At 40.6% G+C, this 19,162-nt stretch overlaps 1 protein-coding gene across 1 annotated transcript in view; it reads right to left on the reverse strand.

Moving 5' to 3' along the window:
- pigk (phosphatidylinositol glycan anchor biosynthesis, class K) overlaps nucleotides 1–16,555 on the reverse strand; it is a 37,492-nt gene extending 20,937 nt beyond the window's left edge. The window contains exons 1-9 of the mRNA XM_085804735.1: nucleotides 16,431–16,555; nucleotides 16,151–16,216; nucleotides 15,931–16,022; nucleotides 14,471–14,606; nucleotides 13,260–13,371; nucleotides 11,279–11,375; nucleotides 9,239–9,356; nucleotides 8,103–8,213; nucleotides 5,874–6,046 (exon numbers count right to left, since the gene is read on the reverse strand). Of these exons, the coding sequence (XP_085660861.1) occupies nucleotides 5,874–6,046; nucleotides 8,103–8,213; nucleotides 9,239–9,356; nucleotides 11,279–11,375; nucleotides 13,260–13,371; nucleotides 14,471–14,606; nucleotides 15,931–16,022; nucleotides 16,151–16,216; nucleotides 16,431–16,496 (971 nt within the window). The 5' untranslated portion in view covers nucleotides 16,497–16,555. The remainder of the gene's footprint in view (nucleotides 1–5,873; nucleotides 6,047–8,102; nucleotides 8,214–9,238; nucleotides 9,357–11,278; nucleotides 11,376–13,259; nucleotides 13,372–14,470; nucleotides 14,607–15,930; nucleotides 16,023–16,150; nucleotides 16,217–16,430) is intronic.
- Between the last annotated feature and the right edge of the window lie 2,607 nt (nucleotides 16,556–19,162).

The following is a 19,162-nucleotide window of genomic DNA, read 5'->3' on the forward strand; positions in this document are numbered from 1 at the left end:
TTACCTCGAAAACAACTCCGTCTAGCGTAGCTCTGAGCAGCTTGCAGCTCTGCTCCGCCGTTCTAAAAATAGCTTGCACCGACAATTAAAGGTAACGAACCTACTGCTAAGACTATAGGGATTATGGCAATGGGCCAATTTGCCTATCCCTATCCCTAACTATCCCTTTAACATCTGGCCAGGGACAGCAGATGAAAATTAGCCTTGCTGGCAAACTCAAGCAAGCTCAATTGCTGTTTCTCTTAAATACTGTTGTGTTGGTTTGTCCCTGGCAAATAAATAAATACACCAATAAATAAATCAACACACACCAGTGTTGTGTACAGACAAAGTTCTGCTCAGCCTTCAGAGGAGAGATGATGAAAAGATGAGCTCAGTTGAGACGAGACATATTCAAACTTCAACCATTTAAGTTACGTAACTGGTTTCCAGTCTCAGGGTTGTTCCTGTTTCCAGTGTTGCTAATCTGTTGTTCACTATTCAACCTTTTTCAAAACATCTGTGACCCATTTTTGAAAATCCTCGGTAGGAACGAATGGCTTTAGGGAGCAACAGACAGTCAGGATGGTTTGGACTGTATTGAGACTGACAAGACCATTTCTGTTTTTCTTTTTTTTGGGGGGGGTGATTGACAAGAGCAAAAATATTGAATAATGCCTGCCTGATTCCTTAAAGCTATGAAGGCAAGGTTTTTCTTATCAGCATGAATCACAAATGCGGTTTGAATTTGAAAAGTATAACAGAAAAATGTCCAGCTCTGGCTGATTTACTCTGCTTCCTGCTGGACTGAATCAGCTTTATGAACTCCGAAAGGGCTTCAACAAAAACACATATGACAAAAAAAACTCAAAAAGAGAAAGAAACTGAACTGTCAAATGACATTACACCTATCCGCTGCATCCGTGTGGATCCAGCAACTTGCCACAGTTGCCGTGGGCTCTGAAATGCTTGTACGCTTCTGTGTATAAATATATATACAGTATATGCTTATATCTCTGTTTCTGAAAGACTGCTTGTCTCCAACATCACAGTCTGATACAGAGTCAGAGAGAGGAGTCTCGGCTAAAGGTCACAGTCATGTGGAGGCTGTTTTTGGATAATCAAAGAAAGTTCAGGTCAGACTGTAGCTGACAAAAATGGGCCATATCCCCCAGTGAGCGGCCGTGGCTCGTCTCCAACCACCAGCTGAGTGAAGCAACCTGTTCTCCTCTTTCATTTTGCCGCTTTTCTTCTCTCAGAGTTTTATTTTGTGCTCAACATTTCTTTTCCTCTTTCGGTTTTCCTTCCTTTCCTCCTGCCTCTGTGTTCGACTCCTCCATCCCTCTGCCCCTCTCTCCTCTCAGCATGTGTACGTGCGGTAGGGCAGAAGCTGCTCTGACAGACAGAAACACTGACTGGAGAAAACAGGCCGAGCTCGCTGGCAGGGGGATGATCTCCTGCCGAGCTCCTCCGTGGGCTCACAGCTCTTCTCCGCCACTGGAAACATGTCACCGAGGGCAGCGAACGCCTCACCCCTTCCTCCCTCCCCTCCCAACCCTGGACCTCTCCAACCCCCTCCTCCTTTCACCCACTCCCACTTAGCACAAGACATGAGGTCTAATTCAATTCAAACCACTTTCCACTTTGTTTTCCATGAAGAGATTTTTGGAGAGGATTTTTCAATCCACTTAGTCGACTCTAATGGATGTGACTCCACCTCCCCACCTCCAGCTCTGGTATCGCTGCTCCAGTCTCCAGCTGCCATCTTAAGGTCAAACAAATTTCCTTTTAACATCTGCTCTACTAATGGCAATAGTAGTTTGGTTTTTTTTACATACTATCCAGTGCTGCAGGTCACAAATTAGATTACATTTACTTTATGACTGAATGGGACATGAACTCAGCTTTAATTTGGCACTTTGTAATTATCCTGGAAGTCGTGTGACGTGGTTTGGTCGACAACAACCGCCGCCGATCGCTGGAAGTACGTAACTGCGCGGTGCCGTTACACAGTTTAGCCGATGTATAATGAAGAGGATCGAGGGGATCCTTTAAAATGTCCTCTCCATCAAGTACAATCCACTTAATGGAAGAGCCTGTTCTGAGGAAAAATGGCCGTTTAGGGATGTGAGAGAGGAGAAGAGACAATAAGAGAGGAGTGAGAGCGACTGAGGGGGACGAACTGGAGAATTAGGAACAGAGACACGGACACACACACACACACACAGGAAGCCATCTTCTCCAAATATCCTCCGCCACTTGTCTGAGCGGCCGAACGAGACGGCAAAAGTGGATTAAAGCTGCACTATATTTAATAACAGCTTGTTTCAGTGTGTGCGGACACACAGAACTCACAACAACCTATTATCAAGTCTAATAAAATGCTATTATTGAACTTTATGAGTGGCATCCCAGCAGAGGTCTCATAAAAATCAATTCTCTCCCTTCTGAGATGATCCAGATGTGTTTGGTAAAGGGTTTTCTCAACAGTTTTCCTCATTAAAAGATAACAAAGAGTGTCTATTGTCATTCCTCAGAGGCTCAAGTGATGCATTCAAATCGCCCTACTACAACTAAATTCAGTTTTTTACCAATATAACACAGAAAAGCAGAAGCTGGGAGCAGCAAATGTTTGAAATGTTCCTTTAAAATTAAATCAATGAGTGAATGGATGGATTATTAATCAAATAAAACAGTTGCCAGTTAATTTTCTGTCAATCCACTACTCCATTAACTGACTAAATGTTTCATCACTGTGTGTAAGTGGTTTTAATCCTGTCCTGCGATAATAAAAATACTATTACATCCAATTACCTTCTGCATCTTGACACACTTATTGATCTTTCCTCTAATTTAGGTCCCGGTGAGCAGATTTTGTATTTCAAAAATGTATCTGTGAGTTTCTGCTGCCGATCATCGTACAGACACAGTTTTGCACGACGACTAAAACTAGACGCTATTCCTGTTGACAACAACATTCAGTTTGTTTCAATTTCATTTCCAACCCATTCTGCCACAACTAATCTGTCACTGAACAGCCTTTCTACTCTTCCTATGTAGAATATTATACACTTGCAACATAATTAGCTTGCAAACGCCACTTCTTGCATGCACAGAGAGCCATTTGAGTAGTTTGCAACGGTCTTTGCAAATAATCCAATTACCCATAAATGATTTAATAATGCTAATATTAATGGAAACATTAAACTACATTATTTGATAAGCCCAGTGGTGATGAAGGTCATGGTTTTCCAGCAGAATATTCTTGGCGCTGTATCTTGCAATTTGCCCATGGCAAAAAAAAAAAAATCCTGGCCCATGAGAAGCACAACAAATGCTTAATTAGCCCCCCTCCCTGTCGTATTAATCTTGTCTGAATAGAGCTACAGAAACACTAATCATCAGTCGCCCTAATATGTTTGAACTTTCACGAGAGTGTTTTCTTTTTTTTATCACTCTTATATATAGAGAGAGATGCTACCAGAGCTTTGGTGCATCACTAAACTTTAACTCCATTAAACATCAAATGAATCAGGGGATTGCTGCTTTCTTACATCAGAATTGGAGATAAAACGTCTCTCTAGGACTGAATTGGGGCAACAGCAAACCCAATATCACTGGCGCTGTGTTTCTGTTGGTGCATGGGGGATCAGCCCGCCTAATGTGTTGGCCTTAATCAATAATAAAGTGATAGGGGAAGTTGTGTGCAATGCCTAACCAGCCTCGGGCCAAAACAGCCGATGACTAAAATCGGTATGGCAATTGCCTCTAATTACTAATTAGCAGCCAACCGCATTAGATTCTTTGACTATAATACCTCCCAGTGGTTCAATTAAAACCCAGCTTAATGAAATTAACAGGAGTGGGGGGAGGGGAGTCGTGAATAAAGTTTTAATTTCTCCCACATCTGTTTGTAGAGCACCTAACTCTATTCGTTACCCACAGCTTAATGAGTCAACATAAGGCGGACTGTTTGCATTTTAGTGCATTAGCTGTGTGTTTTCCCGGAAACTCCCGGTGATTGTCCTTATTATGGGATTAGTGCATCTGTCTGAGAAAGCAAACAATTTGTCACAAGGCGCCGGGAATGCTGAGCAGGTGACGTTCAAGAGTTTGACACTGCAGCCATCTAGTGGTCGAGTCTGTGCATCACACCAGGAGGAGAGAGGGAGGGAGGGAGGGAGGGAGGGAGGGAGGGGGGGAAATCAGATGCATGTACGCGTGTCCATCACAGGGTCGCGCCAGAGAGAATCTCACTCAGCCGCCTGCAGACAAACCCTCATCCTCACAGCCCTGTGTGAAATAAAGCCTCAGCAACAACATCAGTCAATACCACCTGAATGGAGCTGTGCCATTACATCAAGCAATGATGTCACCCACAAGGTAGTCATGGCAACGTGCTCAGCGAGGTTTCCTCTGCCGGTAACAGGCCACTCAACAGGTTATTAGTAGAAAAAAAAATCAATAAGACTAATGAGAGATGTTCTAAAACAGAAATCGAAACCAAGTTAGTTTGAAACCAAACACGGAGCGAACGCGGCCTGCAGCGCTTCAATTAAAACAAAAAGGAGGACGACCTCAATTAAGGCTTTTACATCCCGGCCGCCCTTAATCCACCTCAAACTAAAATCACTTCCCTTTAGAGCTAAATCCACCAGAGCTCCTCGTTCCACCCGCTTATCATCATCATGGTTATTGTGCGTTCACATTTAAAAAGATATTAAAGCAAGAGCAAATCCTGTAAAAGGACATTTTTAAAAAGGAAGGTCTTTGACTCTTGAGGTTCAAATGTAGAAACCTGTTTGTTAAGAGTAGTTGATTGTTACAGTACACCTTCAATTTCTAGACAAGTTTACTTTTCAAAACAGTATGTTGTGATAACAGTGGTCTGTTACAGATCTGGCTTTTTGTTAAAAGCCACTATTAATATTTATTTTACTTTCACATGACATAACTTATATATATTTTTTTTAATTCATTAACCCTTATTTAACCAGGTCGGTCCTGTTGAGATACAATGACCTCTTTTCCAAGGGAAGACTGGCCAAGACAGCAGCATAGGAAAGTTGCAACAATGAAGAACACACAGAAACTCACACAACAACACAGATAAAATATATGCAAGATAGAAGCAACAGGACTAAAACTCCAGATTCACATTAAAGGGACAACGAGGAGTTTCTAATCGGTTATAAAAAAGTCTCACGTTAATGTGGATGAATCTCCGCTACCCACACTTGTTAATGGGCCCATTTTGGATAAATATATCATTCTGTCTCTATCGTTATTTTGTTATTATTAGTGGTGGCAGAGATGCTGGTCGAGCCGACCAGCGTTTCTTTACTTTCAGTTTCGCAACGAGTCATGAGAATAACGTAGCTGAATCGCCGTTTATGGTCGGAACTACGACGGTATGTGAACCTCTTTGAACCTCTGACTTTAATTATTGATGAATGAAAACATGAGTCCGTCTTGCGCCGGTCAAAAGAATTTTACGGTGTGCGCGGAGGCTCATAAATGTAGTGTGAAAACGCTTCGCTTTTCCAAAACTCCTCGTTGTCCCTTTAAAACAAGAAGAAGTGTGATATGAAGCGGCTCCAATGTCTCTCACACTGGTTTTCAAAGTTGCAAGGTTGATGAGTTCCTTTAACTTTTAAGTTTTCTGCAGTGCGTTACTGCGTTCCAGCAGGTGCAGTGTCCTTAAAGTGCACTTTGGGCACATTTAATAAGTAAAACTCGTTAAGATGTAAGCAGTAATTGCTTTAGAGATGTAATTACATAAATAGTGGGGGAACAGACCCGAGACAGCTTTATAAATAAAAAGTATGCCAAAGTGTAAGGCGGCGTGCTGCCAGAGACGGCCACTCTATATAAATTATCTAAATTCATCTTACTTCTCCTCCACTGGCTCGATGGGACTGGTCAGGTTGATGGTCTCCATGGTGATCTCCACTTTGCGGACGCTCCCGAAGAAATCAGTGATGAGGACGCTTCCTGGGTCCCTCAGGAAGAGGTCGGTACGGTGGCCCGGAGTGGACACACACTGACTCTTGGGACAGACTTTGAACTGGAAAAAGCAGAAGGAGAAAAAGAAAAAGCAGCTTATTGTAACAAAGTATATGTAATAATAATAATAAGATGGGGCTCCAGCCGTCCATGCAAAAATGATATGTTTGCTTTATTTGTGTTAACGTTTGTTTGCGTCTCCTCCTTTTAATCCCACTAACAGTTGACTGCAACCTGTAGCTGCTTCAAGTCAGAGCAGCAGCGTGAGGTGTTCAACTGCGTGACAATGAGTGGAGAAGATTAGAGACATAAAGCCTGACATTTGTGCATGTCATCATCAATTACAAATCTTTTGGTGCCTGGTGCGTTTCCACTTGTGGGTTAATCCTCTTAAGTGTGTGATTCATCGGCGTGTCGTCCGACTGGGTTCTTCATTTGAGCGGAGAAATAAAAAAATCATTAAACCAAGGCGAACGTTATCTCCGTCAGCCAAACAGACTGTGATGAGCAAAAAAACACACACACACAATTGCTGAAGGATTTTTTTTTTTTCGGGGGGAAAGTGGAGGCAATTTCAGTATCATCAAAAGGTCTGGATTAAAAAAAAAAAAAGAATAAGATAAACTTGGTGGGCTTGTTGGAGAAATCCATAACATTGATCCTTAAATCTACCAAATAGCAGTGGAACAAAGAGCGCATCTTCAGAAACAGGAAAATTACAAAGAATAATAATCTTGTGTCAGAGCGCATCGGCTGAAGTTGAGCCGAGTATGGATCTGAGGCGTTTTGATTGTAACTCCAGGTGAGGTTAAGGCGGGCGGGGTAATAGGTAGGTAGGGGGATGATGATCGGTCCCCGGGGCCAGTGGATCTCTGCAGGAGTGTGGAAGATGAAAAGAGCGGTTGCTGCTGAGATTGAGCCGCAACCGCCCCGAGCAACGGGCGCTCGCCCTCTCCACCGTCATGTGTCAAAGGCCAACAACCTTAACGCAGTATCACACATTCTGTTTCAAGTGCAACTTTCATCTGGATTCTCTAGGACGAGAAACCTTAGAAAGCGAGACAGACGAGACGGGCAGAGCAGCCAGACGACGTCTCACACAGCCTTTTCTCTTTTTTTTTTCTTCTTTTGATTAATCAAATAATTGTTTCATCTGGAAAATGTCAAAAGATAATGAAATAGGCCAATTTTCACAGTTTCTTTCGAATTTTCCTCAGAAAAGCAGCACCTGTCAAAGTCTGGTATTTGGATCATCAAAACTCTTCTGTCAATCTGGAGAAAGCTTTTCTTAACATCATTATTACAACGTGGACGGCTTTGGACTCATGGTCATCTGGAGGTCCTGGAAACTGATTTTTAAATGACTAAACACTTATTTTTATTAATCAGCTACTGGATGAGAAGAAATATTAGCTGCTACTTTAAAGGGATAGTTCAACATTGTGGCAAATAGGTCCATTGCCATAATCCCTATAGTCATAGCAGTAGGTTCGTTACCTTTAATTGTCGGTGCAAGCTATTTTTAGAACGGTGGAGCAGAGCCGTGAGCTGCTCAGAGCTACGCTACAGAGGCTGATGGGATTTCTTGGTTTCCCTCATCAAACTCATCAAATACACAATCCAACAACTCCACAACGCTCTGGTGGAAAAGTTGTGACCTGCACATTCACCACGCTATGAGATAATAACAGAATGTTACCAGACAGAGTTGTTTTAGAGGGAAATTTATGCAAAACCGCTGATGCCAGTCCTGTCGGGGACAGTTTTTCATCAAGCAGTCTCTGAATTTCCCTCTAAAACAACTCTGTCTGGTAACGTTCTGTTATTATCTCATAGCGTGGTGAATGTGCAGGTCACAACTTGTCCACCAGAGCGTTTTGGAGTTGTTGGATTGTGTATTTGATGACTTTGATGAGGGAAACGAGCCTCCGTAGCGTAGCTCTGAGCAGATCGCGGCTCTGCTCCACCGTCCTAAAAATAGCTTGCACCGACAAATAAAGGTAACGAACCTACTGCTATGACTATAGGGATTATGGCAATGGGCCAATTTGCCAAAATGTTGAACTATCCCTTTAAGGATGGACATGAACTCTGCACACATGCACACAGATCCTCACCAGGTCGTTCATGTTGGCTTTGCTGGCAGGGTGGATGTCCTCCAGGAACTCCAGCAGGTAGAAGGTGTAACGGTCCATCAGATGGACTCCTATGGCCAAATCTGGCTGATGCTGGAACGAGACACAGTTTAACAAAATGTGAGAATAGAAACATTAAATCTAACAGCATATTGTGAGCATGCAAACAGGGAAACAGTTAAGTGCTAATATTGTAACTGCAGATGATTTTACTGCAGAAGCTGCCCTCATCTTAAAACTACTGTGATCTTATTTTTTAATGATCTTTAGACATGAGTTGAAGTACAGTGCTTCTCACAGCCGTGCTCCCCCTGGCCATCTGGAAAATGTAAGTCTAATATTAACTCTCATTTTAGTCTCCATCGACTCCTGGGGGAAATAAGTGGCTCCCTTGCTGCTAAATGCTTCGCTGTGTCCAGCAGCTCGTCTCTAACACGGTCTGCTGCTCGGTGCTGAGCAGGTAGAGCGCAGTGGGTCTCACTCACTCGCACAATTAGAGCATTGGAAACCAAGGGCACAAATTCAGATGGTTGGTTTCTGTAGGTCTGGTTCATTATTACAAGCCACTGTCATCTGATCTGATATATATATATATATTTTTTTTAAAAATCAAAGTTACACCACCAGCTAACCAATAGACTGGACACGGATCTACGGATCTCTATAGATAGATAGATAGATAGATAGATAGATAGATAGATAGATAGATAGATAGATAGATAGATAGATAGATAGATAGATAGATAGATAGATAGATAGATAGATAGATAGATAGATAGATAGATACTGCACTATAGTAGATGGGGAGCAACTTGTAAATGTGTAAAAACTGGACATTTGATTTGCAATTGATTTGACCCTTCACTGTTATTGTTGTTATTGAGTTTAAAGACTTAGTGCATCATCATCAGTTAATGAGTCAACATTGAAATAAATGAGCAGCGCTGTGTTTAGTCCCAGTATCATCAGTATGATAATGAACATCACACTATTATAAATCGTAATAAACTTCAGGCTTGGTCTTCAGCTTCGCTACAGCTTATTAGAGACGCTGACAAACTGATTGATGACTTTTCATTTATTTATCCCGGCATCCTCACGGAGAGCAGGTAACTCACCGACAGGGAGTCTTCTCCGACCTGACTGCTGGCCAGCGCCATGAGGTTGGGAGAGTAGAACCTCTCGTACATGGAGGCGCCCTGACAGGTGTCGATGATGAAGAGCAGCTCGTTGTACCTGGACGGACACACACACACACACACACACACACACACAGAGAAACAGGATTATATACATTCTCAAACCAAAAACTGATGAGAGGATCCACTGCTGGCATAACATTCGTCCATTTCTGCCAATAAACCCCAGTGTCACACAAACCCTCTCATCATCTTTCATGCTGCAGTTGCCATGGTGACCAAGAAAAACCAACAGCTCCATTCAGCTCCTCTAACACACCCACCCACACACACTCACAAACACACACACGTCGTTTCACTTCCTTCTCCTTTTTTCCCTCTTATTACGGAGAAAAATTCACTACAAACTTTATTTTTAACCCCCGCTGCTCCAGACAAACACGGCGAGGTCTTTAAATCCATGTGACAGAACTGCATAAGGTGGTTTTTTAGGGGGTGGGGAGGTGGGAAAAGTCTCTAAAGTGGGTTTGATTTGGGAGTTAAAGCCGGCAATTATCACATCAGCATCGAGGCCGGCGTCACTAAAGCTTTTATCTTGTAGCCTGGGGCCGAACTGTAACCCAGACTCTCTATTGATAGGTTAGAAGGACGATGGACGCCGTTAGCAGACGGCTGCTTTAGCTCGTTTAGTGCCTGGCAATTAAAACAAAAATTAAACACTGAAACATTATTCCATTTATAGAGGCAGTTCCCCCTTTGTATTATGTACTAATTGATGGATATATGATGTGTTGCGTTTAAGGAAATGAGTCAGATTCTCCACTGACAGTACAGTGTTGGTAACAGTCCAAATATAAAACTGTTATAATCACTATTTTTATATGAACAATGGATCAAATGACCATGAGCCCACAGACTGAACCAAAATACATGTCAGAGTTTCTGGGTGTTTAGAGATGCAGCACACTCAGTTGAGTGTTGAACTGCATTTTTCAGTCTGGTGTTAAAGGGATAGTTCAACATTTTTGGCAAATTCGCCCATTGCCATAATCCCTATAGTCATAGCAGTAGGTTCATTACCTTTAATTATCGGTGCATGTTGTTTTGAGATCAGCGGGGCAGAGACGCGAGCTGCTCAGTGAACACAATGGAGGTGAACGATACAGGTCCCCTGTTCCTCATCAAACTCATCAAATACACAATCCAACAACTCCAAAACGCTCTGGTGGACAAGTTTTGACCTGCACATTCACCACGCTATGAGATAATAATGTATAATCATGTAACATTACGACACATGAAGCAAATACTTGGAACTACTTTTGCTTTTGAAATCACCCTGTGTGACAATGTGCAGGTCACAACTTGTTCACCAGAGCGTTTTGGAGTTGTTGGATTGTGTATTTGATGAGTTTGATGAGGGACAGGGGACCTGTACCGTTCACTGAGCAGCTCACGCCTCTGCCCCGCGGATCTCAAAACATGATGCACCGATAATTAAAGGTAATGAACCTACTGCTATGACTATAGGGATTATGGTGATAGGCGAATTTACCAAAATGTTGAACTATCCCTTTAAGTTGCTCTAAAGCAGCTCTGCCTCCAACACACAGCACATCAGAGCCTATAGACACTTTAAAGGCCACACACCCCCTCCACTCTCCTCTCCTGGTTTAAACCTCTTGCACCTCTTGACCACATTCAACTGTGATATTTGAAGCGTGAGTCACCGTCTCTGCTGACCGCACTTCTACTTCTACTTCTACATCCCTGCAACAAGACGAGATTCTCTATCACTTTCTCAGCTGCAGCTTCAACGTTGTAAACGAGAGGATCAACAAACACTGAGAATCCGTACAGAGAGTATAGTGCATGAGCCGAGAGCAGCTAGAAGCAGTTAACAGCTAACTGGTCCTATAAAGACCGAGTCAAGTCTGTAGACGGACACGCAACATGTGACGTTACTGTGTGAAGCTGTTTTCCCTTTAAATTATTTATGTCTCTTTCCGGTTTATTTACCTTCTCTTCTGCCACATCTGCTCAAAAGCGTCGGCCAGCTCCACATTACTGATCTCCTCTGAGTCCTGGAACTTCAGGAAACCGTTCCCACCATGGCCTGTTAGACAAACACACAGGATTAATAATTCATTCACCTCTGATTTATAATTCAAAAAAAATATCCTATGGACCACAAACTAATGGGAAACATGAAGAGCTTCTGGCGGCCTTGCTCACTGCGTGGGAGAAGCAAACATGGACTCATTCTGCCTCAGATGAAAACGATAAAGAAAATGGAGTCATTCAACTAAATATATAAAATATATCTCAAGACAAAATCTCCTGGGAATATACAGTATATATCACATTATTATACACTATATATTCTATAGTTAATAATAATGTGATTTTTCTAGTATGTATACGTGGAAACTAACAGTGTTACAGCTTCTTTGTGGTCACTTTTTAAAAAAAACATATGTAGGTTTTGACATAAATATTCATCATTTGAAATTTCAAATGTGGTAAAACAAGGAGTTCATCTCAGAACATTATAATAGTGTTTACCTCTTTGTGATTTTACTCTCTGGACCAGTATAATTGTTTGGTGGAAACCAAACAGACCTGAAGTCATATTAATATATTATATAGCAAGTTCTGTGCCTTTGTAATTGCTCCTGTCTGGTGGTGAGTTGGGGTAACTGGCTTTAAGGGATTACTTAAGATTATTTCTTTTCTATTTTTCTATGTAGTTGTTGTATTCTGTGTTATTTCTTTCTTCCTTATCTGTGGTGTTTGGTCCCTGTGGTTTCTTCTCAAACTTAAAGAAGAAGAAGCAAAACGCTCCATCAGCAGCTTAGCATTCTGAAGTTTATGACGGTCAATTATGGAGGAGATGGGTAACCTGACCTGAAACAACAATAACCACCTTGAATCTCATCATTAAAAAAAAGGTACTTAACTGTAATTTTACAAACCCATTAACCTTAAGGAGAAAAAGAGCAAAGGCGCCATTTCGCTCAACAACCGCCATAAATTTAATGAGAACGGCTTTTTGTTGAGGTCAGACTCTGCAAACTACAACAAAGACAAGATACTGAACGATGTGCATCCTTCAGGAAAAAGAGTTCCCGGTGGAAACTTTCCTATGATCTTGGTCTCTTCATCCGCACCTACAGCACCTGTTTACTGTTTAAAGTCGGTCGAGGATGATGTGAGGAACTTAAAAGCAGGGCCGGCCCCTGGCATAAACACTCTATGCGGTTGTTTAGGGCCACAGCCGTTAGGTGGGGGGCCACATGATCAGAAAGGTACCGGGGTTCATTCAAGTCATTTAAACATCCTGAGGTCTGCACGTGCACGCTATGAGCTTTATATGTAATTTGAAGTCAATATTCAGCTTTTTTTTATCTCACATTTGAGACATTTGGTGAAAATAGAACGGCAGAATGACAACATTTGTGCTCAAAAAGCAATCTTACAAAATGTCATTTTAGACTTGTTTTCTACACTTATCTATTACTGTATTCATATCCTATTTCAAGCACCAAAACAGTTCATTCTCATGACTGAAGGAGTGTTTTCACAAGGGATTTGAAATTTTTCAAAAAGCAGACCTCAAATTTCCAGCATTTGGCCTAAATTATTTCTTTCTACAGTGTTCTAGGACAAACTGGCCTCAGTGTGCTTACAGCGGAGGTTCTAATATTTAGACATAAAACACTTGAGTATTGTTACATCTGCAAGTATCTTAAAAAGATCAATTTAAGAAAATATGTACCGGTAAAAGTCGAGAAAATGGCCTCAAACCTCAGAGGGCATAAACATGTCTGAGTCTTAGAGTGCAGGGCCAAATCTTGTTTAGGGCCACCAAAACCCCTGCTTAGAAGCCGAGGTGTAGACAATGTAGGAAACTGCCTGAAACAGCTCCTAGCACTGAATATTATTCTCTCACTATTAAATCTAAGAGGAGTTTCCACCGGTGGATTTGTCCTTTAATTACCTGTCAAGTATATGAGGATGTTGCTGCGGTCATCAGAGAGGAGGCGCTTGGAGCGTGGAGTGCTGGGTGGAAGCCGTCCTGTCAAAACCCGCAGGAAATTCTCCACGGTTACCTGTCACACAGGCAGGATATATGTACATTAAAAAAAAATCACTGTTTTTCATAACCCAGCATGAACCAGAAGTGATAAATGATAAAATTGTGCTTTCTCTAATTCAGGAGTCTGTGTGTAATAAAACAGTGAGAGGAGCGTAATAAAGAGATTATGATTAAACGTTTCATCTGTTCAAGTGGGGTCAGTCTGAAGGTTACAGAAAAACATTTTTGTCCTGCGTCACTTGGCTTTTTATTAAACGGAAAGTCAATTGATCATTGTATTATTTTCCCTTCATCGTTATCAGCTCTTCATGTAAGGGATTATCATTCATCATTTTTTAAATAACCAGCACAAGGCAGAGTAAATAATCAAAGACAAACTGTGATAGAGGGGGAAAAGCCCATGTGGCTCTGTCCAGATCCACAACAAACAAAACACTCGGGTGCTCCTCTGCTGAAGGACTCATGTGACATGAAGTCATTTCCTGGTCAACAGACAGAGCAAACACTGGACCAGCAGAGTTTAACACAATCCATCCAATTCCCTACTACTGTACACTTCTGTCAATACCCATCTAAGGGAGTTACGTTTTACTTTTTGATATGAAGTTCTGAAAACAATATGAGATCGCTTCTGACACTATTTCTCTGCAAGATATGGAAGTTGCACATTTCAAATTTTAATGAACACTTGTCCACATCAAATTCAGATACACATACAAATGTGCATACAATTATTTTATAATTGTACCAGAGGTTTAAAAATTAGATACACAACTTCAAAATCTTGCAAATGGAGTAAGAATTTATGTCGAGTAAACTCCAGGTGATGCGAAGTGCTCTTGAAGCTTAAAAAATTGGATAGACGGACAAAAAAGCACTAGACTTGCTTCAGGCACTCACTCGCCTAGTGCTTTTTTTGTCTGAAAATCTGATCATTATTTAATTTCTATCAAGCTGCATTTTTTATCCTTGAATAGTTAGGATGTAGCAAGAATACAATGTCAGAGGATTAGAAAGAAAAGAACATTTTAAAAAGATTTAAGTAAGAGTGACAGACGTCTTTCTGAACAAGTTTAACAGAATCGAGTTGGCCGATTGTGAGAAAAACCAACCTCATATCCTCGGTAGTCCACCTCCACGTCGTCACCATAAACATTCAGCTCCATGTTCTTATGGCTGAACACTGTGGCAGGTTTGGGGTTTCGGTGGTTGCAGGCCATATCATCAGCCAGCATCAGAACTATGTGGCTGCAGGAAGAGAAAGCAAAGATCCAAAGTTATGAGTGGATGGTATGTAGGTCATTACTCTGATAATAAAATATCACATTTCACAATATTTATGTGGCAGATGCTTTTTTTTCTCCACATAAACAAACAGAGGGATCAGTTTCTTGTTCAGTTTATTGATCAAGGTTACTATTGGACAGCAAAAAAAAGAAAAGAAAAACTACAGTGCATTAAGAAAGTGTTGTTTTTTTGCCTTCATTTGTTCATTTAACATTTTTTGGTATGTTGCAGTCTTGAAATGCTTTTTTTCTTCATTCATCATATTTATTCATCTTTACTCAATGCCCTATAATGGAAAAACACAAACATGAAGTTTGAACCTCCATTGTGTTCGCTGAGTACATGTATTGTGCTTAATATTAAAAGAAATGGTCTGAAATAAGATAAAATATTATATAAAGAGTTCCTACTTACTTTTGTACTTTTGACTAAACAATTAACTGACTATTTATTTCAGCTTTATTGTCAGGTATCCACAGATATAGATAGCTGGTTAAATTCAAGCATACATAGTATATAATTGCAAAGGGAGTAGGGATGTCACGATTACTTGTTTTCACAATTAATCGTGGTATTAAACGCCACAATTAATTAATCGTAAAGATTCCTGAATACCGTCACTTTCACAAAAATTTGATGTTGGAACCATATCGGCAGATGTGGCGCAAAACTAAAGGTAAATGCACAGATATTGGTCCATTTATCTAATGTAACATTGAATTGGTAGGAATTTAAATGTTAGCGTGTCATTTTTAATTTAAAAAAAAAAGCAAAACAAAACAAAAAACGATTAAAATAAACACAAACATTTGGTATAGATAACAATTTATGACCTGAATATTTCAAACGCTTCCCCTGGGGATTAAGAATTGGTCATATATTAATAGATACTTGAGATATTTTGTGTAAATAATGAGTAATGTAATTATATTTTGACTATATTTGAATTTCCACATTCATAGTGTTGTGAAATGAATTAATGCATAATAATCGTGATAATCGTAATACCGTGATTATTTCTCTGACAATAATCGTACCAAGAAAGTTTATAATCGTGACATCCCTAAAAGGGAGCTAAAACTAGTGTTTAATAGCAACCCAAATAAACCCACATAAAAGCAGTGTAAAACCGTGACCGCTCAACATTCAAAACATCAGCATTTTATCAATATGAATTCACTTTAATATCAGCTCATATTTAAGATTATGGTCACCTTTTAAAATCTAAAACTGAGACAGTACATGTGGCAGATTAAGAAAAGCAGTTTTACTACAGTACAGTTACCTGTCAGGGATGCCCAGCCTCTTAACACTTCTGTACACAGACAGACTGTTGGCCACATGGCGGTAGTTGAACCAGAACCTGGAAGTGCACACCTGAGTGTCAAACATGGAGGAAGCAAAGGTGAGAGAAGAACCAGTTTATCAGGTACAAGCAAAAAAAAAAAAAAGGAAAAACAATTAGCATGAGCTCTAGCAGAGGTGTAGCATTGATTAATACTGACCAGAACAGCCCAGTTGTTGGTGTGTCCGCTGCTGAACATGTTGCTTAACATATGCCCCGCATTATCCTGAAGGAACAAGTGAAAGATAAATACATCTACATGTGTTAAGTGGTCATTTGAATAAGCTGTCAGCAGGTTCATCCCCTAAACAGCAGCAGCAGCAGCTAACCGGCTAGCATATGAAGCTAACATGGAAAACGATATCACGGGGAGATTTCTAATGTAAACACACAAATTGGCGGGAAATTGAGACGCGCATGTAAAAAAAACATTCACTCACATCGATGTTCAGGCTGTCCGCCAGCAGGTAGATGGAGAATAAGGTGAGTAAGTTCAGTATTTTCATTGTGCAGCTGTGTTAGCAATGTGCATCCAGGAAGTGGAAACCGGTGGCCCCGCCCAGCCCGCGCTTCCGGTTGGAGACGTTTCAAAATAAAAGTCCCAGCGCGGGGAACGGTAGGTGGGGAGGAAACATCGTTAATTTTTTAACAGGTAGAAAAAGGACTTGTCAAGGTCTCACACGGCTGCTCCACCTCAGGGGCATGAGCCAAGACATTTTTAAGGCAGAGCTGGTAAATTATGACTATTTAAAAATGCCACTGACCTATAGGCCTACCCATGAAGCGTTCACAATATAATATAAATGAAGGAGAATAGAATATTTCCCTTTCTCTGCTGAAGTCTATATGGTTATACCAATATCCAAGCACACATACAGATCTGTCTGTCCTTGCGTAAAATACCAAAGAGTATGCACAACACATATGCTTATATGTCAGGGGAACTGGCTTAATAAAGATAGAAAACTCATAGGCACTAATAAGTGAATCGTGTGCCTTGGTTGCACTTTCACATGTAGGCTATTGTAGCCTACTTGTTCATATACATATGATTGTTTACTGGCACTTACACTTTCTGATTGATTTCTATTTGATTTCTTATGATTGTTTTTGTTTTGTGTTTTTGTTTTTACTCTAACTATATTATATACCTGTTGTGAAGCACATTGATTCTGCCTTGTGCATGAAATGTGCTTTATAAATAAGGTTGAATTGAATTAAATATGCATTTTTAATTTAGGTTTAACATTTTTGAGTCACCATCATTGCTCTGAATTTACATACATGCCCACTGCAAAGAAAAACTATATTTTGTTATTAGGCGATATGATTCCTTTTTTCTTTTTTTTTTTTGAAAACTGGTGGGACATATTAAATGTTTTTAATGAATGTTATATCAGTTGATCAGTGCTGATATAACACTTGTGACAGTGAGTAGTAGCAGCCCATGTGGTTAACAGATGTTGCTTCCTGTGTATGAGAGGCAGAGGCTTATCATGGCATGGGCAGATACAGAGCTGCTCTGGGAGTAAACAATCATCTATTTCTGAACTTAGATCAAGACAACCAAGACATCACAATTATTAATGTCAGTTCCTGCAGATACGATACTTTAGATGCACTTAGGATACATCACAGGACAATTTATAAACTTGCAAATTAGATTCGGTTCAGCCCTGTTATTTAATTTTGACCGACGATAGCGTGTTTATAGTGTTTATATTTCTGCAAGATGGCCATCTATCTAGTCCCTTATAGGCTCATTTGGTTCTGTTATTAAAGTTTTCTTATGCTTCTGGACTGTTCATAACAAAAAGCAATACGCAAATAACCATTTTATTCTGTGAAACTGCCATTAAAGTGACATATGATTGGTTTTCCCCCTGTACGTTTTATTGCAACACATCTGTTAACAGCTGTTTGATTTTGCATTACCGGTATGTAGCCTATTGATGATACCCCAGGGGCCACAGCTGTCTAATTAAACTAATTATCATTTGGTCAGATATGGCTGATAAACTGACAAGAGGGGAAAAAAAGCACACATTAGACAAGTAATGGTCTTTGACAGCTTCATATTCAAGTGTCCTCTCCAGCTAAGTGGTAAGGGCCCGGGTAATGAGAAGTGACATGGATATCACAGGCAGCAGATGTCAAAATGCACGTCATGTTCAATCTGAAGTAGCCTAAGTGTCTGGGATCCCTGTAGTAAGGTTAAGCTATGAAAAAAACATATCCCGACCCTCATGCAATTCTAATGTATGATTACAGCACAGCACAGCAGACGGTCGGGCTGGAAAAGTAGCATCCAAATCAGTTTTGACACACCGCGGGGCGCCTTTCCAGGTCTGCTAACCACTTTAATCCCAGGGACGTCTCCTATACCTTTGCTGCTTTCTTTCTGACCCTCAGCATCACCACTCTCTTTGCCTGCAGTGCTCATCACAGTAATGTCCTCCTCCAAATGCATCACATTAGACAAATGAAAAAAAAAAAAAAACCCAGAGCACAGATCAGATCTCCCACAAAGCAGTTTCTAAGTTACATAAATCTAATCGTTATTCCATTTCCAATCCATAAATTAGCATTTTACTGTCAGTCTGTTGTGTCCTCCGTCAGCTGTGAGTCTTGGTCATGCATGAAATGTTATTTGGAGTGAATGGTCGCCACTTTGCAATGGCAGTAATGGCACTGAACTAATCTAACGTTGTTCCGTGATACAACAAGGAGATTCAAAGTCAGCTGTCCAGTTGTCAAGAGGATTAGTGGCCTATAAGAATCAAATCCTATATGGGACACACCAGGCAGTCAAACTGGCCTATTCCTGGGTTGCCTAAAAAAGCCATGATTGTGTGACTAGGGGAATACCTTTAGCTGATCCGTTTGTTTCTATGTATGTCCCAAAGTAAAGACATTGTTATGCAAGTTAAGAGTCTGACCTGCGGTCAAACACATGCAGAAAGCTGCGTGTGCTGAAAGTCTGTTTCAAAACATTCAACAGATACTTCAGGAGGCTCGTTGGTTGTGATAATGGGCCGAAAATTAAGGTCACACTAATCAACGATAAAACTTTACTTGTTCTTGTCTAAAAAGTGAGTTTAGAGATTTATTTTGAACTTTGAAACAGCAGCTTGACAAAAGAAGAACAAAATAAAGTGAAGAAAAGGCTGAG

Source organism: Trachurus japonicus, chromosome 17 (assembly GCF_045865225.1).
Source record: "Trachurus japonicus isolate A0001 chromosome 17, Traja_1.0".
NCBI classification, from domain to species: domain Eukaryota; kingdom Metazoa; phylum Chordata; class Actinopteri; order Carangiformes; family Carangidae; genus Trachurus; species Trachurus japonicus.